Genomic DNA, 27,930 nt, shown 5'->3' with positions numbered 1-27,930 from the left:
TAGGCCATTTGAGATCTTTTTAATATTGCTGTTGCTTCCATGTTAGAACTGTTTTTGCCATATTTAATTGACCTATAATTATGCTGTATTCAACTGATCTATAATTAATAAAGTATAATAGATTATAAGAAATATAAATATATGCCTCTCTTGGGGCTTGAACTCAGGGCCTACACATTGTCCCTGAGCTTTAAAGGCTAGTGCTCTACCACTTGAGCCAGAGCTTTACTTCCTTCTTTTTTGGGGGGAGGGGAAGGGTAGCTAATTGGAGATAAGAGTCTCATGGACTTTCTTGCCAGTGCTGGCTTTGAACACAGTCCACAGAGCTCAGCTTCCTGAATAGCTAGGATTACAGGCATGAGCCACCAGAACCTAACAAATATTTTTACAATTATCTTTGAATAAATTAAAATCCTTTAAAAATTTGCATACTCAGCTGCAAATGAACTTCAGAAATCTTGCAGTTTTGTCTATTCCAACAATTTCCAGTTGGCTTTTTTGTTTATTTTATTTTACTCACTGAAAGTTTCAAAAGGTACTATTTCATAACTGAGGATTGACACACTATTTTCTCTGGTAAGAGTAATGCCCATAAATTGCAAGTAGAACCGAGTGTCAGATTGTAATTCATTTACTCATGGGTATTTTTCTTCTTTTTTTTTTGTATTTGTAGTATTTAGAGCAGTACTTGGCACATAGTAAATGCCGTTATGAGTTTGTCTATCATTGTTACTGTCTTCTCTATTCTGTACAAAAATATATCTGCTGGGGGAGAGTTGTCATCAAATTATCATCTCTAGTCATGAACTCTTCCAAATTACAATCCTATGCTTCAGCGGAACTGATAATGCTTTTATCACTGCTTGTTAGTGTGTGTCTGTTAGTGTTGTATATTGATATGAACAATTTCTCAGGTTGATAACTGGGGTTTTATGATTGTCCACTGGGCATTTATAATCTATCTTGCACAGTATTTTTGTTGTGTAGTACACAATATTTATTCAGTTGATAGTGTTGATAGTCAATGCTATTGAGAAAACTTCTTTGCATAAAAGGGATATCAATATCACTTTGATTTGTAACCTTTCTGTTTTCTCTAATAGGCCAATGTTCTGAAAAAGACTCTGGATAAGAATGGCTTGCCTTACAATGACAGAAATAGAAGCAACCTCCACATCTCCTATACATCAGAATGGTGATATTCCTGGAAACACCGATTCTGTGAAGCAAATAGAGCCAGTCCTTCAGGTGTATCTTTATCATTCTCTTGGAAAAGCTGAGGGAGATTATCTGAAGTTTCCATCTGGAGAATATGTTGCAGAAGAAATTTGTGTTGCTGCTTCTAAAGCTTGTGGTAAGTGTCAAAAATCATCATTTTTCTTGTTAATATATCATTGCTTTAATTATGTTACTCTGTGTACATGTACAATGTGTTATGGATGGCAGGTGTCTTTTCACATTCATAAAATTTGAGAAAGGCATGAAGAGTAGAATTTAAAGTGTCTCTTCCTCAGAGGATATGTCAAAACAAGTTGAAGACTGTAAATATTTTTTGAGCACCCATTATAAGACCATATGAGGAAACTAAAGTATCTAGATGTGGGATATCTCATAAATTAATATTAAAACTACATTTTGAGTGCAGTATGAAAATAGAGTATCAATATCAATGATGTTGATATCAGTGTGTGAGAATATATATTTGGTTTAGATTCTTGATCATTCTATAGCTATGACTGACAAGTTTTTTAGCTTCAGAAAATTGATTGATCTTTTCATATACAATTTCCTTGTTTCTTTTGGACTTATTAAATACATTGTTGCTTATTTATTTATTTATTTGTCGGTCATGGAGCTTGGACTTGCAGTGTGGGCACTATCCCTGAGCTCTGTTTTTCAAGGCTACTTCCACTTCGAGCCACAGTGCCACTTACATTGTTATTTATAAGTGATTTTAAGTCCAATGAACCTAGGCACAGGTTTCCTGTATAATATCTGTTATTCAAGTCCTCTTTGGGGGGGTCCGATCGTGGGGCCTGAACTCTGGGCCTGGGTGCTGTCCCTCAGCTCTTCAGCTCAAGGCTAGTGCTCTACCACTTGAACCACAGCGCCACTTCCGGCTTTTTTCTTTTTGCTTATGTGGTGCTGAGGAATCGAACCCAGGGCCTCATGCATACAAGGCAAATGCTCTACCACTGAGCCACCTTCCCAGCCCCCTTTGTAGGTTCTTATTGTTGAGAATGGTAAATTGAGTTCTTCAATTGACTATATTTGAATTGTCTATTTCTCCCTTTATTTCACGTTTTTGGTTCATAAACTTTTAGGTAAATTGCATATGTTTATAATTGTTATATCTTCTTGCCATAATGATCATTGTGTCTACTTTTTATTTTATGGTATATGTTTGGTTATGTTATATGGTATATATTGTGTATGTTTTTAATTGTTATGTCTTCTTGAAATATTTTATGGTACTAAGGTTTAAACTCAGGGCCTTGCCCTTCCTTGGAAGGTGCTGTACTGTTCTTGTCATGCCCTAAACCCTTGGTTATGTTAGTTATTTTTTACATAGGGTATAGCTTTGTGCTGGGGACTAGACTTGGAACTGATCTTCATGCCTCTGCCTCTGCAAAGCTAGGATCCACAATACCCAGCTTTTATTTCTTGAGATGGTATCTTGGTAATATTTTGCTTGGGCTGGTCTTGAACTTCAATTGTCTTGATCTTTGCTTCTTTTTTTGTTTTTTTGGGGTCTGGTCGTGGGGCCTGAACTCTGGGCCTGGGCGCTGTCCCTCAGCTCTTCAGCTCAAGGCTAGCGCTCTACCACTTGAGCCACAGCGCCACTTCCAGCTTTATTCTTTTTGCTTATGTGGTGCTGAGGAATTGAACCCAGGGCCTCATGCATGCAAGGCAAGCGCTCTACCGCTGAGCCACCTTCCCAGCCCCGATCTTTGTTTCTTGAAAGCTGGTATTACAGGGGTATAATACCACAGCTAACCAAGTCTTGTTTTTTTTAGAACAATGTCCCACTATGTGTCATGGATATTGCTATGTATCCTGGTCTGCTCTTGAACTTGTGGTTCTCCTGCCTCAGCCTCTTGAGTGCTGGGATTAGCGAGGTGAACCACCACATCTGACTTCAGTTTATATACTACTTTTTTTTTTTTTTTGTCGGTCGTGGGACTTGAACTCTGGGCCTGGGCGCTGTCCCTCAGCTCTTCAGCTCAAGGCGAGCGCTCTACCACTTGAGCTACAGCGCCACTTCCGGTTTTCTGGTGGTTTATTGGAGATAGGAGTCTCATGGTCTTTCTTGCCCGGGCTGGCTTTGAACCGCGATCCTCAGATCTCAGCCTCCTGAGTAGCTAGGATTACAGGCGTGAGCCACCAGCGCCCGGCTTATATACTACTTTTTAAAGGTTTTGTTGTTGAAGTTTTTACTCTACTTGTCCCTTTTAATAATTTTTTTACTTCTTTATTTTCCTGTGGTTCTTACTAACATTGCACTTAGCTTCTTGAATTATTACTTACCAATGTCTTTATCTTATCTACTGTACTGTGAGATCCTTCAAGTTATTCATTCTTTTTGCATTTTTCAATACCTGCCTTGTACCTATAATAAAACCAGGCCTCTGTTACTGTTAGTGGTGGGATGATGACTACAGTTGCTGTAGAATATGGAACTGAAGCACATTTCTGGTAATGGCTTGGGAAAGAGGAACATACTGCAGTGGTTTTCCCAGATAAGAATAAAAAGAATTTGGACTTGGTATGTAGAGAATGAGATTTCTTTGAGGTCCTATTTTTTCATTATAAACTATGTCTCAAATATAGTTTCACTACTTTTTGTTCCTTTCTAGGACAGCTCTATTAACATGAACTACTAAGAAAAAATTGGAATAAGTATGATGCATAATTGCAATTTTGAAATAAGGAATTAGTGACTAAATATAACTTACAAAATACTGCCTTTTGTTATTTGTTTACAGGGATAACCTATTTGGTATAGCCTATTTGGTATATTTCCTTTTTCTGACTCTTTTGTGACAGTTTATATGGATGGACATTCATTTTCTTCTTTTGATACTTATAATTAAGATACCAAGTCCTATGTTAGGGGAGCATTATTCATCATTTAAAAAATCCTGATGACTAATGAATATGAATTTACTTGTCATGCTTTACGTATGTGTTCTGGTTGAAAAAAATCGTGACATTTTCTTGTTCGAAAATTGCACTATGATAAGAATAGAAATCAACAAAGGATGAACAAACGCAGCAGTGGTACTCACAAGACACTGTGTTGAAATGAACTGTATAACTTGTGAGTGGGGATGGGAGGGAAACACTGGGAGAGACAGGGAAGGGTGAAATGTATTCATTACTTGGCTTATTTAGCTGTAACCCCTCTCTATATCACCTTTATAAGAACAATAAAAACAAAAACAAAAAAGAAGAAAATATGTTAAAGAATAGTGATTACGGTTTGGGTAATTACATTTAAATTAAATTGCTATTTAAATTAAGTCTCTCTTTTCAGTTTTTTTCTAATTAGTCTCTTGTCAGGACTCTCCCTGGACAGTTTCATTTCTCACACTGACTTTTACACTAGGTATGGGAAACATGTATGTAGAGGAGAGAAAGGAATAACTACTAGCATGTACAAGGGTCAGACATGATATTAACATTTATTCAATCGATTAGATATTATTCTAATTTTCAAGTTTAAAACTGAACATAACCTTTTAGTTATTTTTCAGATAAGGGCCTACATTTTTGCCTGCAATTGAGACACTCCTGTTTGTAGATCCTTTGTAGCTAGAAGTCCATGTGAACACACCCTGTTTATCTGTTTATTGGTTGAAGTGGAGTATCCTTAACTTTTTACCCTGGCCTAACCTTGAACTGCAGTCCTCTCAATCTCCACCTCCAGAATAGCTAGGATTACAGACATAAACCCATTTGCCTAGCTTTAAAACATTTTTTCAATACAGAATTAGCCTAGTTAAAATAATTTTGAGATAAAGTAACTTTTTCCTGTGTGATTATTCTTTTAGTATTTATTTATTTATTTATTTATTTATTTATTTTTGTCGGCCGTGGGGCTTGAACTCTGGGCCTGGGCGCTGTCCCTCAGCTCTTCAGCTCAAGGCGAGCGCTATACCACTTGAGCTACAGCGCCACTTCCGGTTTTCTGGTGGTTTATTTGAGATAGGAGTCTCAAGGTCTCTCCTGCCCGGGCTGGCTTTGAACCGAGATCCTCAGATCTCAGCCTCCTGAGTAGCTAGGATTACAGGCGTGAGCCACCAGCGCCCGGCTAGTATTTATTTTTTTCCAGCACTACTCAACACTTGGTAGGCTGGTATTCTACCATTTGGGTCACAACTCTCCTGAGTGAATGCTTGAGTTTCTGATCCACTTACCTCAGACTTCCCAAGTTGCTGGAATCACAGGTGTGCACCATCCTGTCTAGCTTCCTTTCCATGGAGATAGAATCTTGGGACTTTTCTGTCCTGTCTGTCCTGGAACTGTGATCCTCTCAATCTCAGTCTCCCAAATACCTAGGATTCTGAGCAGGAGCTACCAGTGCCTGGCTTCCTTGGTGGCTGTTTTAAAGTTTATGTAAATCATTATTTCCTATAGTTTGAGAATGATCTGCATTGTGGCCTTTCTACCTCATCTTGGTATTGATCTTACTTTTTAAAGAATGCACTTTTTACCTTTTGTCTTTCTTTCCTTATTGTTTTTCTTGTTTTGATTCTGGGGCTTGAACTCGGGGCCTGGGTACTGTTCCTAAGTTTTTTTGCTCAAGTCTGGCACTCTACCACTTGAGCCACAGCTCCACTTCTGGTTTTTGGTGGTTAATTGAAGATAAGAATCTCATAGACTTTTCTGCCTGGGCTGGCTTTTTTTTTTTTTTTTTAATTGTGAAAATACTGTACAGAGGGGTTACAGTTACATGGGCAATGAATACATTTCTTATCAAGCATTGTAGCCTCTCCTTTGTTTCCTCTTCCCATCCCTTCCCATCCTCCCCCCCCCCTGCCTCCCCACCAAATCCTCCTTCTCCCTCTCCCCCCTCCAAAGTTGTAAAGTTTGTTTTTCGACATGATGACTTATATATCTCATTGTTGCAATGGGTCCACCTGTATCCCTATTTAAATGATTTGTTTTTTCCCTTCCCCTTCACAAATTATACCATCAAATACCTTGAAAGCAGGGATTATACCGTGGGGGAGGGACATACAAAGCAACAAAGAAATAATCTTATAAATATGTTAGAAACAATCGCATGAAAGAAAAAAACATTTGAATTCATATCTTAGGGTTCATTTCCCTAACATCAACTTATCTGACCTTTTCTGCTTGACTCAGACATATAGTAGTTATTACAAATAAGGGAAACCATGGGACCTATGTTTCTTTGGGCCTGGCTTACTTCACTTAATATAATTTTTGGGGGGCTGGCTTTTAACTGTTATCCTCAGAATTCAGTTTCCTGTGTATATAGTATTATCAGACATGAGCCTCCAGCAACTAGCTAATGCAATCTTTTTAAAAATAGAGGTTTCTCACTGTAATTTTTGTGGATATTAATAATTTTTCCAGGTACTAAATCATATATGGACATAATCATGTATGGCCTCTTTCTCCCCAGTTTACAGATTGTTTTGAAGGCATTTCTTTATAAAATGAAGTCACAAACTTGCATCTTGCTTTTCTTATAATAAAACAATTTGTGAAAAATCCATTTAAGCCTTCAGCCTTTGCTTGAATTCTTTGTGTTCATTGAGTTTCATAGTGGTATGCAGCATGCTGTACCAAATGGTTTCAACTTCTTCTGCATCTTTTATGCTGAATTTAAGAGTTTTTACTAATGACCCATGTGTTTTATATATGTTATATAAATGGTTTGGTAACTACAGGTAATCATTTGTTTTCTGTCCCCTTTCTAGGTATCACCCCTTTGTACCATAATATGTTTGCTTTAATGAATGAAACAGAAAGGATCTGGTATCCACCCAACCATGTCTTCCATATAGATGAGTCAACCAAACTAAATGTACTGTACAGAATAAGGTACTTTCTCACATAAATTGACCTATTTTTGACCAAATGGCAAAGTGGGAAAAATTATCTTCAATGAATCAGTTAAGTTTTTAACCTTCATTTTTTTCAAAAGAAGCAGCAGTGATTCATCTTCACATGAAATTAGTATTTTCAGATTCTTCTATTGACATTACTGGATTCAAAAATGTTTACTTTTTTTTTTTTTTTGGTCCGGTCGTGGGGCCTGAACTCTTGGCCTGGGCGCTGTCCTTCAGCTCTTCAGCTCAAGGCTAGTGCTCTACCACTTGAGCCACAGAGCCACTTCCGGCCTTTTTTTTCTTTTTGCTTATGTGGTGCTGAGGAATGGAACCCAGGGCCTCAGGCATGCAAGGCAAGCGCTCTACCACTGAGCCACCTTCTCAGCCCAACAATGTTTACTTTTTAATTGGTATTTTAATTCCTACATTTCTGTTTCCTATGCTTCTGCATTCTACATTCTATATTGTGCCAAAGTAAGCAGTATGTTGACTTTACACTTACTTATGTTTCTTGCATTTCTTTGCTTTTGGGGCTAGTGTTGGGAATTTTGAGACTATGTAGCCCAGGCTGGGCTCACAATTCTCATTCTCTTCCTTCAGTCTCCAGGGTGCTGAAGTTACAGGTATGTGCCATCATACCTGGCTGGATTTTCTATTTACTTTATTATCATGGTATTATCCATGATGTCCTTTTGTACCCAACTTGTATTAACATTGTTGGGTGTGTTTTCTGATAACAAGATAATACTTTTTGGCATGGAAAAAGTGGTTAAATATATACATTATGTTTATATTTGAAATCTGTGGAGGCTGAAGTCACGTGTTAATTTTCTTACAGGTTTTACTTTGCTCACTGGTACTGCAGTGGCAGTAACAGAACCTATCGGCATGGAGTATCTCGAGGGACTGAATCTCCTCTTCTTGATGACTTTGTTATGTCTTACCTTTTTGCCCAGGTACAGTTGTATTATTTGTGCATTAAATGATAGATATCATCCAAACAAACTTTACACTGGAAAATTGCATTTCTGTTTTATGCAGCAAGTATAGAAATGTAAAAAGATTAATCTTTCTAACACTAATTTTGAATCCCTCGATTTATGAATGATAACATTTGATAAAGATTCCATTATTCTTCTATATTGGAACTCTAGATCATCATAAGGATTTCACAGAGTGTAGAATGAGTTTTACAACATGATTTTTTATAGGGATTAGATGGTTCATTTCTTTAGTCTTTTTTAAATTTCGGGACAATTTCAGTCTTAAATAGTGGGTAGTGAAATGTAAAGATTGTAAGTAACATAAAACTAATCTGTGATAATTTTATAGTAGTTTGTGTAGCTACTTACAAGAGGATGGCTAGATGTTAGTAGAGAGCTGCATTCTAGCTATTTGTTTTTTAATATTGTTAAGGTTACATTTTTTTTTGGGGGGGTCCGGTCGTGGGACCTCTAGGCCTGGACACTGTCCCTCAGCTCTTCAGCTCAAGGCTAGCACGCTACCACTTGAGCCACAGCGCCACTTCTGGCTTTTTTCTTTTTGCTTATGTGGTGCTGAGGAATCGAACCTAGGGCCTCATGCATGTAAGGCAAGTGCTCTACCACTGAGCCACCTTCCCAGCCCAAGGTTACATTTTTGAAGTTTGACTATTTCATAGTACTTCTATATTACTTTTATTTAAACAGTATTGTCATTATAGTGCTTTTACTTTTCAAATGCTACTGGAATGGTAAAGGTATCCCCATGGCATTTAAATTAAAATGTTCCAAGTCAGGTCTTCTAAAGTCATAGGAAGTAAAGGAAACAACCCTACCGGTCCTAGCAGCTTGCTTTTTCAAGAATTCTCATAAAGCTTGGTAAGTTTATGAGCCACAAGTTGAAAACTATTTCCTTATTTGAGTTGAGGCCCATTAATTTTTTTAATCATAGTAAAATACGTAATAGTCACATTTCTTTTAATTTATATGCTGATGATTGAATCCAGGGCTTTTGTGCATGCAAAACTAATGCTCTACAACTTAAACCATGTCCCTAATCCCTTCAAAAATACATAATATAATTGAAATATATAATTGAATATTTTAACCATTTTAAGTACATAGTAGGCTCACCTTACTTGTGGATTTATTATACACAGTGTAATAAATATGACACACAAGTGCAGTAAAAAATAAATAAAAATCAAAAGTTTCAAAACAAAATTTTTTTATTCCCAACTAGGCATCATATGCCTTAATTGATGTGGAGAGGCTCCCAGTCAGTCCCACATTATTGTCAGTTGAGTGATCTGCTGAGTGTTTCCTGGCTCTTGTTTTGTGAAAATTTTCCTCCCACAAAGCAAATGGTGCCCAGAAAGCAAGGACAAATGATGACAGTCCTTCTGAGCTAAAAAGGGCACATCATGTACTTAATTTAAATGATAAAGTGAAAAATTTAGATTTATTGAATGACAGCCTATCTTTAGTAGAAGTTGGACAGCATTAGGGAAAAATGAGTCAAGTACTCAAATTATAGTACTGAAAATACATATCCTAGCATTTGTGGGTTTTCTATATAACTTTGATACCAAAGTGTTATTTGTTTTACAATATAATCAAATTATGCTTTATTTGTCAACTACCATCCGTATCTAGAGTATTTTTCATATTTCCAAATAGAAACTTCATACCCATTAAACATTTTTATATTTTACTTTTACTCATTTTATATCCTAAAAACTTGTGAGTGACCAATCTTATGCTCTTCCTCTATGAACCTTACTAATTACGTCAAATAAATGGAATTATATGGTTTTTGTCTTTTGTGAATGGCTTATTTCATTTAGCATAATGTCTTCAAAGTTCATCCATGTTGTTACATATATCAGAGTCTCTAGAGCTTTTCCTGTCTGGGCTGGCATTAAACCACCTACTTCAGATCTCAGCTTCCTGAGTAGTTAGGATTACAGGTGTGAGCCACTTCTTTGCCCACTTTTTTTTTTTTTGTCAGTCATAAGGCTTGAACTTTAGGTCTGGGCACTACTCCTGCACTCTTCAGCTCAAGGCAAGCGTTCTACCATTTGAGTCACAGTGCTACTTCTGGTTTTCTGGTGGTTAATTGGAGATAAGTCTCACAGACTTTCCTGCCCTGGCTAGCTTTGAACCACAACCCTCAGATCTCAGTCTCCTGAATAGCTAGGATTACAGGTGTGAGACACCAGAGCCCAGCTTTTGCTCACTTTTTAATCAGACTTTTTTGTTCAGTTTTTCAGGCAACTCTATTTCCTATATCAGATCCATACTACATTGTATCTGAGCCATATGGTAACCTCTTAAAGAGCTCCACCCTCCAGCACATTTTACTTTGTCTAAGTATGTCTGTCATTGTGACTACTGTACCAATGGGAGAGAATCTCATTGCTCTTGGGATGAAGTCATTCGAAGGAACCTGTAGTTTGATCTCAACCAAACTAATTTATATCCCTGGACATGCCTTGTGCTTTGTTTTTTTGTTATTCTTTCAATTCCTCAGTATATTTTGTGCCCATTAAAAATTTCTTCACATCTTTCAAAGCTACAGGATGTTTAAATCTATTAAACCTCCCCAAATTTCAGCATTTTCTAAAATTTTAAAGTAGCTATGGTATAGTACTTCCTGTTCAATTTCTGGCATTGAAATTGTTTTCATGTTTAGCCTTCAAGCTAAATTTAATTTATTTTTAAAAAAGTTTTTTAAAATTTGTCAACGTGGTGTACAGAGGGGTTTCAGTTACATAAGTAAGGGAATGGGTACATTGAGGGAAGGGGTAACAAGCTAGATTTTAATACTTTTGATGGCTAAGGCCACAACTTTATTTCTTTGTCTCCAACATTATCTCTAACATATTAGAGATACTTTTAACATAAATAGAACTCAATATATATTCAATTTTAATATCTATTTTAGTTCTATATTTTATGTAGAAAATACAATTTGTAAATATATGCAATGAAATTGGATATGTCATATATATTCCATATTGTATGCACAATTTATGTCAGTTTCCATTTGTAAATGAACTTTTATGGATAAATTATTAGGAATAATTCTAGCTGCTCAGTAATCCTAATAATCCTAGCTATTCAGGAGGGTGTAATCTAAGGATTATGGTTTGAAGCCAGCACAGGCAGGAAAGTTTGTGAGACTCTTATCTCCAATTACCACCTAAAAACCAGAAGTGAAGCTTAAAATGGTAGAGCAAAAAAAGGTGAGGGACAGTTGCTTAGGCCCTGAGTTCAGTTGCTTAGGCCCTGTGACTGACCAAAAAAAAAAAGTTGATTTATACCTTTAAATTGCATATGTTCTGGAAATACTATGTTAACAGGTTGAAATATGATGGTTTAAAATGGGATAGTGCAGTTTAAAGTAAAATTATTAATTTTATTTCTGTCAGTGGCGGCATGATTTTGTTCATGGATGGATAAAAGTACCTGTGACTCATGAAACACAGGAAGAATGTCTTGGGATGGCAGTGTTAGATATGATGAGAATAGCAAAAGAAAAGGATCAGACTCCGCTGGCTGTTTATAACTCTATAAGGTAATTTTCTTATGCATATATATCTATTTATATATACGCACATATAAATGTGAACTTACAGGTTTTGGATAATTTTTTTCAGTGTTTGCCTTTATCTTTTGATTTTATAGTACTAAAAAACAATCAGGCTGGTGATATAGATCATTTGTAGGGCACTTTCCTAGCAATCTGGATTTGATCCTTAGCACTACAAGAAAACAAACCAGCTGCAATTACTGAAAGAGTTTTACAGTATCAGAAAATATCAGAGATGTTTGAGTCTACATATTTTTTGGTAAGTTTAAAGGAATGGCAGAATACTTGGAGAAATAAGTTTTGATAGCCGGCCCTCAACTTACACTATTAATCAGAATAAGTATTTTTTAAATTGTCCTTTACTTTATATTTTACTTGCACTGGGAATCACCTGGGGATCATTTAAAATGGAAGATTCTCAGGCTGTAACTGAACAGATCCGTATCAGTAAATATAAGCTGAAGCCCACAACTATGAGCTTTCAGCTTTTATGTTTCCTCCACAGCTTTGTTTATTTTATTTTTAAAAAACAATTCTGATTGATAACATGACACTGAAGTGGATTTACCATATCCAAGAGCTACGCAATCTTGCCAGACACATGGCTTAAACCAGTGGTTGGATATCTGTTACTTCTGCGATGTGGGAATCTGAGAACGGGATGATTGTGGTCCTAGCTGGCTTGGATAACAAACAAGTACTGGGACAAATAAAAAAAAAATCATAGCCACTTAGCATTTGGGAAAATTGGCTCAACAGAGACATGTCTTAAAAGTGATGAAATTGGTGGGTATGAGTTTATAAAACAACTCAGGGGCTGGGAAGGTGGCTCAGTGGTAGAGCGCTTGCCTTGCATGCATGAGGCCCTGGGTTCGATTCCTCAGCACCACATAAGCAAAAAGAAAAAAGCCAGAAGTGGCGCTGTGGCTCAAGTGGTAGAGTGTTAGCCTTGAGCTGAAGAGCTGAGGGACAGCGCCCAGGCCCAGAGTTCAGGCCCCACGACCGGACCCAAAAAAAAAAACCAACTAAGTTTTTCGGTAAAATGGCTTTCTTGAGCAGTTCTGACTACTTGCGTGCAAAATGCTTAAGAGTTCCAAAGGGACTTGATGTATAGTAGGAGAAGGTATAAGTAGTGGTATACTGGTAACAAATATTTCCTAAAAAATAAGAAAACTGATCTTCTGATTTGTTTGTAATATTTTCTGATATCCATATAATATCCAAAATATTCCATGATAGCCAGTTTCAAGATACCAGCTTGATATCAGGGAATACAAAATTGGTAGTTTTGACAAACCCTTTTTACCATTTGCATATGATTAATACAAATAACATCGAAGGCAGAGATGGCATAGACAGTGTAGTATTGCTCCAGAGTATGATTGGTAATAAGCAGGCCCAGAGTTGTATAATAGACTGTTACATACATTCTGTGAAAACAAAAGGAGGAACATTTAATTCAGTAATAAATGAGATCTAGACAAGTTTCCTAGATTTGGTAATACTTGAACTGAGACTTGTAGGACCAGTTAAAGCTAAGTAGATAGGAGACTGGTGATAGGAATAAAGATTAAGCTATATGAAGGTCTAGAAATCTTATGTAGTTGTATTTCAGAAATGAAATGTTCATTAGAAGCTGAGAAAAAAACATTTGCTCTTTAAGCTGATAAGTGTAAAAATGAAGGTACAGAGAACTCAGAACGTTTCTAATAGGAAATATTTTGATCATAAGGAACCTAGTAGGAATTGTTCGAGCTAGCCTAATAGAACTTTGTATACAAAAGTACACAGAGCATACAACAAAATTAGCCACTTTGGGGATTCAGATAAAATTTTGCAGTTTTACGTTATAGGAAATATTTACAGCCCAGAACAATAGATGTTAAAAAAAATCTTATAAATGATGATTGGGGATCCAGGAAATAAGAGAAAGTGAATTTTTAGATATTTTAGTATTAATGAAACAGGAATTCACTTCAGTAGGGGATGAAAATTAGCATCTATTCTAAACTTAATGGTAACTCAAACCCTGCCTGAGATAAATTGGTTGTATGGATGGTAATTCTGTCAGCATAGCCCATTTGACTACTGTGCTGTAACATGTTCCTACCTAGGGAAAAGGTCGCGTCTTTCAATTTTGTTTAGATTTATCTTCGAACTTTTGTTTTTCTGTGCGTGACTATTTTATTCCTAGCTACAAGACATTCTTACCAAAATGTGTTCGAGCAAAGATCCAAGACTATCATATTCTGACAAGGAAGAGAATAAGGTACAGATTTCGCAGATTTATTCAGCAGTTCAGTCAATGCAAAGCCACTGCCAGAAACTTGAAACTTAAGTATGTTATAAATCTGGAAACTCTTCAGTCTGCCTTCTACACAGAGCAGTTTGAAGTAAAAGAATCTGGAAGAGGTCCTTCAGGTGAGGAGATTTTTGCAACCATTATAATAACTGGAAACGGTGGAATTCAGTGGTCAAGAGGGAAACATAAAGAAAGTGAGACACTGACAGAACAGGTAATCCTTAATGATATGTTCTCATTTTTGTTATGTTAAGTAGAATGCCAATAGAAACAAAGTAATTTTAATCATTTGAAACATGGTTTTGCACTTTTCCCATGATGAAAGTAGTGTGAAGTCTTCAAGGTCATTTCATGTTCTGAAATGGCTTTTAATTTAATTTTTAATGACAATAATAATGACTTTTTTACATTTTTCAGAAAAGGGATGAATTCTATAAGTGATTATAATCTTTTTCTTTCCTTATAATTAGTAATAAGGAGTTTTAACCATAAAGCTAATTAAATGGAAAAGATTATTTCTAATTGATTTATGATAATGTGTGTCTATTAATTAACTTACTGTGTTTGGTTTTCATTGAAGTTATTATTATTTAAAATTTTTCCTATTGTTCTTAGATTGTTTCAGAGATTAAGTGCAATTATTTTATTTCTATTTTTATCATCTCTAATTTTCTGGCAGTAGTTCATATTAATGTTAATTATATTAAAGAGTACCATAATTCCATATAGATTCCTGGAATTTTTAATATTCTCATGCTTAAGTCAAAGCAAAGTAAGTATAGTATTACTGTTAGAGTTTGGGGAGAAGAAATCACTCTTGATGTCTATCTGTTGTCATCAAGAGATAAAGAATTTTGAATGAATGTGCCCCTTCATAAATTCTGTTTAGGATGGCTCCATAACTGTTTTTAACTTTAAATACTCTTAATTTCAGGATTTACAGTTGTATTGTGATTTTCCTGATATTATTGATGTTAGTATAAAGCAAGCAAGCCAGGAATGCTCAAATGAAAGTAGAATTGTAACTATCCATAAACAAGATGGTAAAATTTTGGTAAGTCTGTTTTATGACTAAATGGTGATTATATTTTGTAATTGTCAGACATAAATATTTGAGTCTTACTACCAAAGTTACTTTATTATAGGAATTTTAATTATTGGTATAGCTCTAAACATGTTACTGGTTACTAATTTTTTTTTTTTTTGGGTCCGGTCGTGGGGCCTGAACTCTGGGTCTGGGTGCTGTCCCTCAGCTCTTCAGCTCAAGGCTAGTGCTCTACCACTTGAGCCACAGCGCCACTTCTGGCTTTTTTCTTTTTGTTTATGTGGTGCTGAGGAATCGAACCAGGGCCTCGAGCATGCAAGGCAAGTGCTCTACCACTGAGCCACCTTCCCAGCCCCCTGGTTACTAATTTTTTAAACCACATCTGAGTTTTTATTTTACTACCAAAGACTTATCCTCTGAGAGTTTCTTTGCATTACTACACATTCTTCTCATTTTTTATAATTTACACAGCACCAATTACTCCCACACCCTTCCTGTGACTCAGAATTGTGCTAGCTACCTGTTATAATGTTCATTCCTGACTAAAATGTTGTATTCTTATCAGCTAGAGTATGTGGGAACCCTACATAATGCCATATTGCCTAATTAAAAGAGAAAATAAAATAATCTTTTTTTTGGGGGGGGGTCCAGTTGTGGGGCCTGAACTCTGGGCCTGGGCGCTGTCCCTCAGCTCTTCAGGTCAAGGCTAGCGCTCTACCACTATGAGTCACAGCGCCACTTCGGCTTTTTTCTTTTTTCTTACGTGTGCCAAGGAATCGAACCCAGGGCCTCATGCATGCAAGGCAAGTGCTCTACCCCTGAGCCACCATCTTGTATGGCATTTCTATGATAAAATATAAACCTGTTCTAAATCAGCCTCACTCAAGTTGTAAGACATAATTAATTCTAAAAGATTAGTCCTGTTTTTTAAACAACATAGCTTCAAAATCCCATTTATTTTATATCAAAAGAAATGAACTCTTTATATTCCTCTATTAAATTTCTTACTTGCTTGGCTGTGTATTCTTTTTACTTTGAATGCTTTTTGAACACCTGGCTTGATTATAATATTGTTTATTCATTTATCTTAAATATGTGTGGCTTAATTCTAGCCTTTTAATAAATTATAACTGACTTGCAGCTCACTTTATTTTGAACATTTTCCTGTACCGAGATAAAAATTGTGGTAAGTAGTGTACACATATGGTCAAACAGGCAGTAAGCTTCTTGAATGTAAGAATCATATTTTATGTGTGTTTTTATGTCCTTCACTTTGCACAATGCTCTTGGACATATTTTAGCAAGAATGATTGATAAACATTTCATGGATATATGAAAGTATGATTAGTAATTATCAACATCTATATAGATCTATAATAGGTGTTTCTAAAAGAGTTTATTGATTTTTATGTGACCAGCCATTCTTAATACAAAGACTTTTCTTATGGGAAGATGTTTGGATTTGCTGACTTAATTCAAAGTTTGTAATACAGGAAAGTTAAGTAACTTTCCGAGGTCTTTATGATTGGGTGGATATTAAGACTTTAAATTTGGTTTCATGATCTAAAAATTTCAGCTCTTAATTTTTATTGTTTTAAGTTTAGAGCCTGAGGCCCCGAGTTCAAATTCTAGTACTGTCAAGAATAAAGGTTACATTGTGTAAGAATGTTTTGAAATTTTTCTAGTAATTGCTTCACACGTTTAATCCTACCTCCTACATCTACGTTTCTAAATGAGGCTTTCTCTTTAATTCTCTTATCAAATTGACTATTTTCACATATGTAAATATAAATATACAAATGTATATATGTGCATGCTACACATTCTAATATTTCAGTTTCTAAGCACGAATATTTTAGTCTTAGCAGTATGATGTTGGTGTGTAAAAATAAGTGCTCAGGCTTTTAATACTAAATTTTTATCAGATCCCATTTCTATAAGAGGTAACTGACATTGGTTTAAAGGATTATTATAAAATACAGTAGACTTAATGTATGTGGAGTAAATTGTAACTGGAAATACATGATAATTCAATATTTGAGAGGCTTTTAAGTAACAGACATAAGAATTTGTCATGTAGATTGGGGAATTTGGAGTCATATTTGAAAAATTCTAATTAATTTAGGAGAATTAATGCAATAATGTGGGGTGTAGAGAAATTTCAGCATTTAGAATTCAATTGACTTTCAAATGACATGAGGCTTTTTTCTTTTCTCTTAGGAAATTGAACTTAGTTCATTAAGAGAAGCTTTATCATTTGTGTCATTAATTGATGGGTATTATAGATTAACTGCAGATGCACACCATTACCTCTGTAAAGAAGTAGCACCACCTGCAGTGCTAGAAAATATACAAAGCAATTGCCATGGTCCAATCTCGTGAGTAATACAGACTTTATATATAAATTTTTAAAATAGCACATTTAGGGCTGGGAAGGTGGTTTAGTGGTAGAGTGTTTGCCTTGCATGCATGAGGCCCTGGGTTTGATTCCTCAGCACCACATAAGCAGGAAAAGCTGGAAGTGGCACTGTGGCTCAAGTGGTAGATCACTAGCCTTGAGCTGAAGAGCTGAGGGACAGCGCCCAGGCCCAGAGTTCAGGCCTCATGGATGACAAAATAAAATAGCACATTTGTAATTATAGTTATTTATAGTCAGTTATACTTGCCACATCCATGAATTAAGTCAACCATATAATGAACATAGTTTTGAAAAGTTGTGTCTGTATTGGACATATACTTACTTTTCATTATTTCCTAAACAGTACAATAGAACAATGTTTACTTTGAATTTACATTATCATATATATCATCAGTGATCTAAAGATGATTTAATGTTTGTGGGAGGATGTACATAGGTTACATGCAAATTTTACTATTTTGTATAAGAGAATATCCTAAGATTTGGGTTTTGGAACCAAATCCCTATGGATGTCAAGGGACAACTATATTTATAAAGAAGATTTTATACAATACATGTAGGTTTAAGGGTTTGGAAAGGAAATTTATTCTCAGGCTGGGAATGTGACTTAATGGTAGAGTGCTTGCCTTGCATGCATGAGGCCCTGGGTTCTAGTCCTCAGCACCACATAAGCAAAAAGAAAGAAGCCGGAAGTGGGGCTGTTGCTCAAGTGGTAAAGTGCTAGCCTTGAGCTGAAGAGCTGAGGGACAGCACCCAGGCCCAGAGTTCAGGCCCCACGACCAGACCTCCTTCTCCCCCAAAAAAGAAATTTATTTTCTACCAGAAATCTGTTTGCAGCCAGGCGCTGGTGGCTCACACCTGTAATCGTGGCTACTAAGGAGGCTGAGATCTCAGGATCATGGTTCAAAGCCAGCCCAGGCAAGAAAAGCCGTGAAACTTGGTTTTTTTTTTGGGGGGGGGAGGGTAGCCGTGAAACTTGTTTTTTTTGGGGGGGGGCCCGGTTGGGGCCTGAACTCTGGGCTTGGGCACTGTCCCTCAGCTCTTCAGCTCAAGGCTAGGCTCTACCACTTGAGCCACAGCGCTACTTCCAGCTTTTTTTCTTTTTGCTTATGTGGTGCTGAGGAATTGAACCCAGGACCTCATGCATGCAAGGCAAGCGCTCTACCTCTGAGCCACCTTCCCAGCCCCTCCATGAAACTCTTACCTCCAGTAAACCATCAGAAAACCGGAAGTGGCGCTCTGGCTCAAGTGGTAGAGCGCTAACCTTGAGCTGAAGAGCTGAGGGACAGCACCCACAGGTCCACAGTTCAAGTCCCATGACCTCCACCACCACCAACAAAAATCTGTTTGCATAAATCATATTACATTACAATTAGAACCATTGTGTACCTTCACAATCATAAGGTTCAGCAGAGTTTTTCAGTTACTATTAGACTTTAGAATTATATTAAAATAATATACACAATTTTTATATTAGTAACTGTTATAATAGAGCTAAGAGACATTTTCTGCATAGTTAAATAGAATTGTATAAGAATGAATATGGCTTAAAATGAGTTTTCTTTTTGATGGTTATTGTCTTATAATATCTTGTGGGAGTTTCTGAAGTAATATAATTGTTCCTTGAATTGGTTTGAACTTATTGCAAAATAGCTTGATAAATTGATTTTCCCCCCTTGCAAGATTATTGATAAGTGTATCATAGACTGATCTTCTAAAAATTCAGTTTTAAATTTGACTTCTGATTTCTTACATGTCATTTGATCATCATGCAGTGGTGCTTGTGGTCATTCATATTATTTCTTTTTAATCTTCAGAATGGACTTTGCCATTAGTAAACTGAAGAAAGCAGGTAATCAGATTGGTCTATATGTACTTCGATGCAGTCCTAAGGATTTTAATAAGTATTTTTTGACTTTTGCTGTTGAGGTTAGTATGGCACATTTATTTATGGTAACATGTTTTTTAGTCTATACTTTGTCCTTAGTGCTTATCATATATCATTTTCTTTTTAATTCAGAATTATAACTCTGGGTATGATAACTGGCATCATAATTATTAACTTTTCTAAAAATTCTGCATAAATAATTCCTAGTGTTTATATAAACATAAAATTATATGTGCAACCAGTTTGTCAAATACTTTGTCACCAAAAGTAGAACTCTTTGCCATATTCTGTGGAGCAAAATTAATTGGAAGCAAATGCTGAAAAATAGAACAATAACAAAGGAACAGAAACACCATAGCACTTTTAACTTGTAATTTCCCAATATTAAGACTATAATCATGTATATAATTTATGCTTGAAGTGTAAAACTGCAAAGAAGCCTCTGTTAAATGCACCTCATCTTGACCCTCATCTAATATTATGTACTGTATACAAGTTCTTAAAAGATACTGTCATTTATTAGGAAATTTCATGGCTCAAATCTTTTTATAGCAGCAGGAAAATTTATTTTGTTTTTTAAAAAGTAAAGACTTTCGTTATTCACTTGGTTTTGTAAAAGCAACCATCTTGCATTTAGCACATCCAGAGAATGGATTAATATATGAACTATTAAAGGTAGATGAAGCCATTACTTCACCATTGTATGAAATTAATAATCCTAATTTTAGAATATCACTACAATTTATGACAATCAATTGTGTTGAATTTTGTGTTTATACTGTATGTGCCTCACCTAATATGAATGATATAAATTAGAAGATGTATGTATGCTATATGTTATATGATATAAACCTATCTTCAAGAAACATCTTTTGGAAAACAAAAATTAGAAAGTGTACTAATTGCTTTCTTACTTTGTTTTAATAGACTCTATTTGTGAGCTACTTGTGTAGGCTATGGAATGATAATTAAATGCCTTCTTGAGAAGCCAAGGGCCTTTGACTGTACCCTGCTTTATGAATTATTGTTTAAATGTTTAAATATTCTGAAAACAGTTACTATGCTGTCCATTGTAACGTTCCCTCCTTCTCTTTATAATTAAACTTATATAGAGAGAAAACGTCATTGAATATAAACACTGTTTAATTACAAAAAATGAGAATAGAGAGTACAACCTCAGTGGGACTAAGAAAAATTTCAGCAATCTTAAAGATCTTTTGAATTGCTACCAGATGGAAACTGTTCGCTCAGACAATATAATTTTCCAGTTTACTAAATGCTGTCCCCCCAAACCAAAAGGTAAAAAAAAATCTAGTTATTTAAAAAATACTGGTAATGGGCTATGTATGTGGTAGAAGATAACTTTAATACACTGATTTGAAAAGAAATACCAAAGAAGCACTTATAAAAACAAATTAGTTTTGTATCATTCTGTTGTACAAAGCAGCATTAAGTAGGATCAGGTTGTTTGGTTTGCTGTTAGTGGCTTGATACTTTATTTTTCTAAAATTGCATTTTAAAGATAATTAGTCATATATGGACCTGGCCAGTTTTACTACCAGATTTTGCTCATGTGTTTTAAAGAAGCACTTTCATGCAGTTTTAAAAATTTTAATGTCTGCACTTTTAAAGTAGGTAGTAAGGTTGGAAATTCCTTGAAATAATACAGTTAATTATTAAACCCCTTGGAAAACTGTATTAGTTAAATAAGTGATCCTAATTTTGAATGTGTGAAATAATTGGTAAGTTCAATGAATAAAAGGCAAATAATTTTATATGAAAAAGATGAACAGTGAACAGCTATTATTTATTGTATTCATATGCTACTTTGTTGAATGACAATGACTTTGTACAACTACTTAAAGATTAAAATAAAATTAAAAAAGAATACATTCATTTTACTTTTCTTTGGAGCAAGTCATATTTTTAATGTGTTTTGATGGCTACATTCATACATATCAACACACACATACATATATACATGTGTCTTATTGTTATTTTTCAGATAAATCAAATCTTCTAGTCTTCAGAACCAATGGCATTTCTGATGTGCCAAACTCACCAACGTTACAGAGGCATAATAATGTGAACCAAATGGTATTTCACAAAATCAGAAATGAAGACTTGATATTTGTAAGCCATTAAATAATGATCATTTTCTTTCTTTTTGATTTCTTACCCTGTATTATATTTATGTGATATTTGGAACTATTTTGTTATATCATATATTATAAAGTTTACTTGCAATTTAAACATTTTATATGTTATGAGAAATATGCCAGCTTTGTGTTAGAAATAAGAAAAAATTAAGAATGAATTATATTCTCTTTTCAGATATTTAAATATTTCCTTTATAAATTGTTAAAGTTCTCAAGACAATAAGGGAAATTCATAGTATTCTTTTTTTGTGAGATTTTTACAAGATTATTATTTTAAAAGTGATGTACAGAGGGGTTACAGTTATACAAGTCAAGGTCATAAGTACATTTCTTTTTGGACAATGCCACTCCTTCCCTGGCTTTCCAAAGTACTCTTTTTTAAGGAACTCAGGATAGTATACTAGAGCTGATGCTTTGATGGATGTGGAGTTTAGACTGTTTTATCTTCTAAAAATTAAAAACTATACAAAGAAAAAGGGCTGGTTAGTAAGCTTTTGTGAGGCCAGTATTTAAAAGTGAGACAATCCCTGCTGAGTGCAAGGATTCTGAAGAACATACTTCTTGAGTGAAAAATTAACTTCCAAGCAAAAGAGAAAGGAAGAACATTACTTATTTTACTTCAGTTCCTTTATTTATTTTTTAAATGTTATTGTCAAGGAAATGTGCAGAGGGGTTACAGTTAAATATTTAAGGTAGCAAGTACATTTCTTATAGAACTTGTTACCCCTTCCCTCCTTTTTCTCCCATTTTCCCTCCCTCCAACCTCCCCTCAATTTGTACAGTTCATTTCCAACATACTGTCTTGTGAGTATCACTGTTGCATTGTTATGTCCTTTGTCCTTAGTCTCACCAGTTTGTTGTTCCCCTTCCCTTCCCAACTTCAGATAAACGTATATACAATACGCAGGATACCAAAATCAAATACAGTGACAAATGGGATAAACCATAGTAAAAAGGAAAAAAATACAAAAGAAAAAGGAAATCACATAGTACATTAAAAACAACAACAATAAAGAAGAACCTCCTGTGTCTATGTCTTGTAGTTCATTTCACTTAGCATCATCTTATATGGACATATGTACATAGCTATTGAGCTGTTCTGCTCATCTGTTAGGATTATCCTAACCATATATTGATTATTACAAATGAGGGAAACCATGGGATCTATGTTTCTTTAGGTCTGGCTGAGTTTACTTAATACAATTTTTTCCAAGTCTTTTCATTTCCTTACAAATTGGGGAAGTGTCATTCTTGCTGATGGAGGCATGGAATTCCATTGAATACGTATACCACATTTTCTTAATCCATTCATTTACTTAGGGACAGTTGAGTTGATTCCAAATCTTAATTATGGTAAATAATACTGTGATAAACATAGTTGTGCTGGTAGCTTTATAGACCCTTGTTTGTGGTTGTTTGGGTAAATGCCTGGAAGTGGGATTGCTGGGTCATAGGGGAGCTCTGTGTGGAGTCTTTTGAGGAACCTCAATACTGCTTTCCAGAGTGGTTGAACAAATTTACACTCCACCGAGAGTATAGTAGTGTTCCCTTGAGTATAGCCATTCTAACTAGGATGAGGTAGAATTTCAATATTGGTTTTGATTTGTATTTCTTTTATGATCAGAGATGTTGACCATTTCTTTATATGTCTATTGGCCATTCTTACTTCCTCTTCAGAGAAGTCTCTTTCTAAGTCTTTAGCCCACTTAAGTTCTTAGTAATGTAAAAGCGCCTATCCTAAGAATTTATAATCATAAGCTTTTGAGTTTTAACTACCTATATGGTCTAAGAGACGCTAAATCAAGAGATTAAAGGTAGTACTCTTTGTTTCCTTAGGAGAAAGACATGCAGATTACTTTATGGAAGAACCTGTTTAACCTAGGCTACCCAGGATTCCCACAGATAAAATTACTCCAAACATTAGTTTTTAATTAAAATTTTTGAAACATACAGGGAAACACTCCAGGATTAAGCAAGAGTCATCAAACCAAAATTATAATTCAATAACTTCATTTATTTTTCAAGTAGAGACTACAGAACACACACCTATGTTTAAAGAATCAAAAGGAGTTAAGAACATAGGAAAATAAGACAATTTTAAAATATAATTATAAAATACAATTTTAAAGAGCAAACTTTTTTTTTTAATTTAATTTAATTTTATTTGTGAACATACTGTACAGAGGAGTTACAATTACGTGGGCAGGATAATGCGTACATTTCTTACCAAGCATTGCAGCCTCCTCCTTTGTTTACCCTTCACATCCCTTCCCAGCCTCCCCCCTCCCCCCCCATCCCAATCTTCTCCCCCCCCCCCCCCCCCCCGCACCGACGTTGTAAAGCTCGTTTTGGAATGACAACTTGTACTTCTCATTGTTGCAACAGGTCCACCTGTATCCTTAAACAACTGGTTTTTCCCTATCTCCTCCACTAGTTATACTGACATCAAATATAGTGAAAGCAGAGGTTATACTGTGGGGGAGGGACATACAAAGCAACAAAGAGATAATCTTATAAATGCGTTAGAAACACATGCATGAAAGAAAAAAACATTAAAATACACATCTAAGGGTTCATTTTCCTGACATCACATTATCTGACCTTTTCTGCTTGACTCATACATATACTAGATATTACAAATAAGGGAAACCATGGGACCTATGTTTCTTTGGGCCTGGCTTACATCACTTAATATAATTTTTTCCAAGTCTTTCCATTTCCTAACAAATTGGGCAATGTCATTCTTTCTGATGGAGGCATAGAATTCCATTGTGTATATATACCACATTTTCTTGATCCATTCATCTACTGAGGGGCATCTGGGTTGGTTCCATATCTTAGCTATGGTAAATAATGCTGCAATAAACATAGTTGTGCTGGTAGCTTTAGTGTGGTCTTGTTTGTAAACTTTTGGGTAAATGCCCAAAAGTGGGATTGCTGGGTCATAGGGGAGTTCTATGTGAAGTCTTTTGAGGAACCTCCATACTGCTTTCCAAAGTGGTTGAACAAGTTTACATTCCCACCAACAATGAAGTAAGGTTCCTTTCTGTCCACATCCCCTCCAGCATCTGTTGTTAGAGTTCTTGATTTTTGCCGTTGTAACTGGAGTGAGGTGATATCTCAATGTTGTTTTGATTTGCATTTCTTTTATGGCTAGGGATGTTGAGCATTTCTTCATGTGTCTATTAGCCATCCTTCTTTCTTCTTCAGAGAAGTTTCTCTTTAAGTCTTTCGCCCACTTATTTACTGGGCAGTTGTTTCTTTGAGGATTTGTTGTTGGGGGGTTTAATTTTTTGAGTTCCAAGTATATTTTAGATATGAGACCCTTGTCCGTTGTATGGGTAGTAAAGATCTTCTCCCAATCCGTGGGCTTTCTATTGATCTTGCTAGCTATGTCATTTGCCCTGCAGAAGCTCTGCAACTTTATGCAATCCCATTTGTCCAACCTTTCTTTGATTTGTTGTGTTTCCCGGTCTCTATTCAGAAAGTTTCGGCCTGAGCCAAGGAGACCTAGGGTTTCTCCTATTCCATCCTGTAATGTTTTCAGAGTGTCTGCTTTGAGTTCAAGGTCTTTGATCTATTTGGAGTTGATTCTGGTGCAGGGTGATATATAAGGATCTAGCTTAAGTTTTCTACATGTGGTTAACCAATTTTGCCAGCACCATTTACTGAAGAGGTTGTCTTTCTTCCATTCTATTGTTTTAGCTCCCTTATCGAAGATTAGATGGCTATAGGTCCGTAGGTTCATTTCTGGGTTTTCAATTCTATTCCATTGGTCCTGAGGTCTGTTCTTATGCCAATACCAAGCAGTTTTGATTACTATGGCTTTATAGTAGAGTTTGAAGTTTGGTATTGATATTCCTCCAGCAGTGTTCTTTCCATTGAGGAGCGTTTTTGCTATTTGGGGTCTTTTATTGTTCCATATGAATTTTTGGATTGCCTCTTCTATTTCCTTGAAGAATGAGGTTGGAATTTTCATAGGTATTGCGTTGAATTTGTAGATAGCCTTGGGAAGTATTGCCATTTTCACGATGTTAATCTTTCCAATCCAGGAGCATGGGAGGTTTTGCCATTTTTTAAGTTCTGTGTTGATTTCCTTTTTTAAGATTTTAAAGTTTTCATCATAGAGGTCCTTCACTTCTTTAGTTAATTCCTAGGTATTTTATTTTTTGTGGGGCTATTACAAATGGAGTTGCTTTCCTAATTTCAGCCACACTTTTCTCATTGTTTGCATACAGAAAAGCCATTGATTTTGGGGGGTTAATTTTATAACCTGCTACTTTGCCAAAGTTTTGAATCAGTTTGAGTAATTTGGGAGTGGAGTCTATGGGATTCTTTAAATACAAGATCATGTCATCTGCAAAGAGGGAGAGTTTTATTTCTTCTTTCCCTATTTGGATCCCCTTTATGTCTGCATCTTGTCTTATTGCTGTAGCTAGGCATTCTAATACTAGATTGAAGAGAAGTGGAGAGAGTAGGCATCCTTTTCTTGTTCCTGAGTTAAGAGGAAATGGCTTTAGTTTTTCACCGTTGAGTATAATGCTGGCTGTAGGTTTGTCATATACAGCCTGTATTGTATTGAGGAATGTTCCATGGATTCCTAATTTTTCCAAAACCTTCATCATAAAGGGGTGTTGGATCTTATCGAATGCTTTTTCTGCATCTATTGAGATAACCATGTGGTTCTTATTCTTGCTCCTGTTGATGTGATGAATAATATTAATTGATTTGCATATATTGAACCAGCTTTACATCCCTGAAATGAATCCTGTTTGATCATGGTGTATGATTTTTTGGATGAATTGTTGAAGTCGATTGGCCAAAATTTTGTTGAGATGTTTTGCATCAATGTTCATCAAAGAAATGGGTCTATAGTTCTCTTTCTTTGATGAGTCCCTGCCTGGTTTTGGGATGAGGGTTATGATGGCTTCATAGAATGTGTTCGGTAGTGAGCTTTCTCTTTCAATTTCATTGAAGAGTTGGAGGAGTATTGGTGTGAGCTCTGCTTTGAAGGCCTTGTAAAATTCCGCTGTAAAACCATCTGGTCCTGGACTTTTCTTAGCTGGGAGGTCTCTTATTGCTGTTTCTATTTCAGTGCTTGATATGGGCCTGTTAAGCTGGTTTAACTCATCTTGGTTTAGTTTTGGCATGTCAAGATTTGCTAGGAAAAGGTCCATTTCTGTCAAGTTCTCAAACTTATTAGCATAAAGTTTTGAGAAGTATTCCCTTATAATGTTCTGAATCTTGGTTGTTTCCGTGGTGATGTTTCCATTCTCATCTCTGAGTTTATTAATTTGGGTGTGTTCTCTTCTTTTTCTGATAAGATTTGCTAAGGGTCTGTCAATTTTGTTAAGTTTTTCGAAGAACCAACTCTTTGTTTTGTTGATTCTTTCTATAGTTTTTTTGGATTCTAATTCATTTAATTCTGATTTAATTTTGATTATTTCTTTCCGTCTACTGGATTGGGGTTTATCTTGCTGCTCTTTTTCAAGGAGGTTTAGATGTGTCATTAAATTGCTAGTTTCAGATCTCTCCAATTTGTTGATGTAGGAGCTCAGAGCTATAAACCTGCCTCTGAGTACTGCCTTTGCTGTGTCCCAGAGGAGCTGGTAATTTGTGTGTTCATTTTTGTTGAATAGCATGAACATTTGAATTTCCTTTCTAATCTCTTCCATGACCCACTCTTGATTCAGCAGTGTGTTGTTCAGCCTCCATGTGTTACCGGACTTTCTTTGGTAGCTTTTGGTGTTGAGTTCTAATTTTATTCCCTTCTGGTCAGAGAGAATGCAAGGTATAACTTCAATGTTTCTGAATTTAGACAAGTTTGCTTTGTGGCATAAAATGTGGTCTATTTTAGAAAACGTTCCATGTGCTGCTGAGAAAAACGTGTATTCTGATGCTGCTGGGTGAAATGTTCGGTAGATGTCTGTTAAGTCTAGTTGGTCTATGCAGCTGTTTAGATCTGCGGTTTCTCTGTTGAGTTTTTGCCGAGTTGATCCATCTAGTGGGGAGAGTGGTGTGTTAAAATCCCCAACAATTAATGTCTTTGGATCTATATGGGATTTGAGGGAAAGTAGTGTTTCTTTGATAAATTTGGGTGCTCCATTGTTTGGCGAATAGATATTTAGAATTGTAATATCCTCCTGAAGGAGAGATCCTTTAATTAGTATGTAGCGACCTTCTTTATCTCTTCTCACGAACTTTAATTTGAAGTCTATTTTATCTGATATTAGGATTGCAACTCCTGCCTGTTTATGGGGGCCGTTTGCTTGGTAGATTTTTGTTCCAGCCTTTAACATTGAAAATGTGTTTGTTTTTACGGGCAAGATGTGACTCCTGCAGGCAGCAGATAGAAGGGTCTTGTTTTTTAATCCAACTAGACAGTCTATGTCGCTTAATTGGAGAGTTCAGTCCGTTAACGTTAAGAGATAGGACTGAGAGGTATTTGGGAGTTCCC

At 35.7% G+C, this 27,930-nt stretch overlaps 1 protein-coding gene across 3 annotated transcripts in view; it reads left to right on the top strand.

The window, feature by feature from the left end:
- Window positions 1-27,930, top strand: part of Jak2 (Janus kinase 2) — a 56,311-nt gene that overhangs the window by 8,800 nt on the left and 19,581 nt on the right. For all 3 annotated transcript variants that reach the window (XM_070035653.1, XM_070035652.1, XM_070035654.1), the window contains 10 exons: window positions 1,104-1,354; window positions 6,954-7,077; window positions 7,924-8,041; window positions 11,500-11,645; window positions 13,855-14,176; window positions 14,897-15,016; window positions 17,228-17,385; window positions 19,244-19,355; window positions 20,427-20,613; window positions 21,320-21,447. In XM_070035653.1, coding sequence (XP_069891754.1) covers window positions 1,135-1,354; window positions 6,954-7,077; window positions 7,924-8,041; window positions 11,500-11,645; window positions 13,855-14,176; window positions 14,897-15,016; window positions 17,228-17,385; window positions 19,244-19,355; window positions 20,427-20,613; window positions 21,320-21,447 — 1,635 coding nt within the window. In that variant the 5' untranslated portion in view covers window positions 1,104-1,134. The remainder of the gene's footprint in view (window positions 1-1,103; window positions 1,355-6,953; window positions 7,078-7,923; window positions 8,042-11,499; window positions 11,646-13,854; window positions 14,177-14,896; window positions 15,017-17,227; window positions 17,386-19,243; window positions 19,356-20,426; window positions 20,614-21,319; window positions 21,448-27,930) is intronic.

Source organism: Dipodomys merriami, unplaced genomic scaffold (genome assembly GCF_024711535.1).
Source record: "Dipodomys merriami isolate MVZ:Mamm:240054 unplaced genomic scaffold, mDipMer1.0.p SCAF_26, whole genome shotgun sequence".
Lineage (NCBI taxonomy): Eukaryota > Metazoa > Chordata > Mammalia > Rodentia > Heteromyidae > Dipodomys > Dipodomys merriami.
The sequence above is the reverse complement of the archived record's forward strand: the minus strand, read 5'-3'. Positions and strand labels throughout refer to the sequence as shown.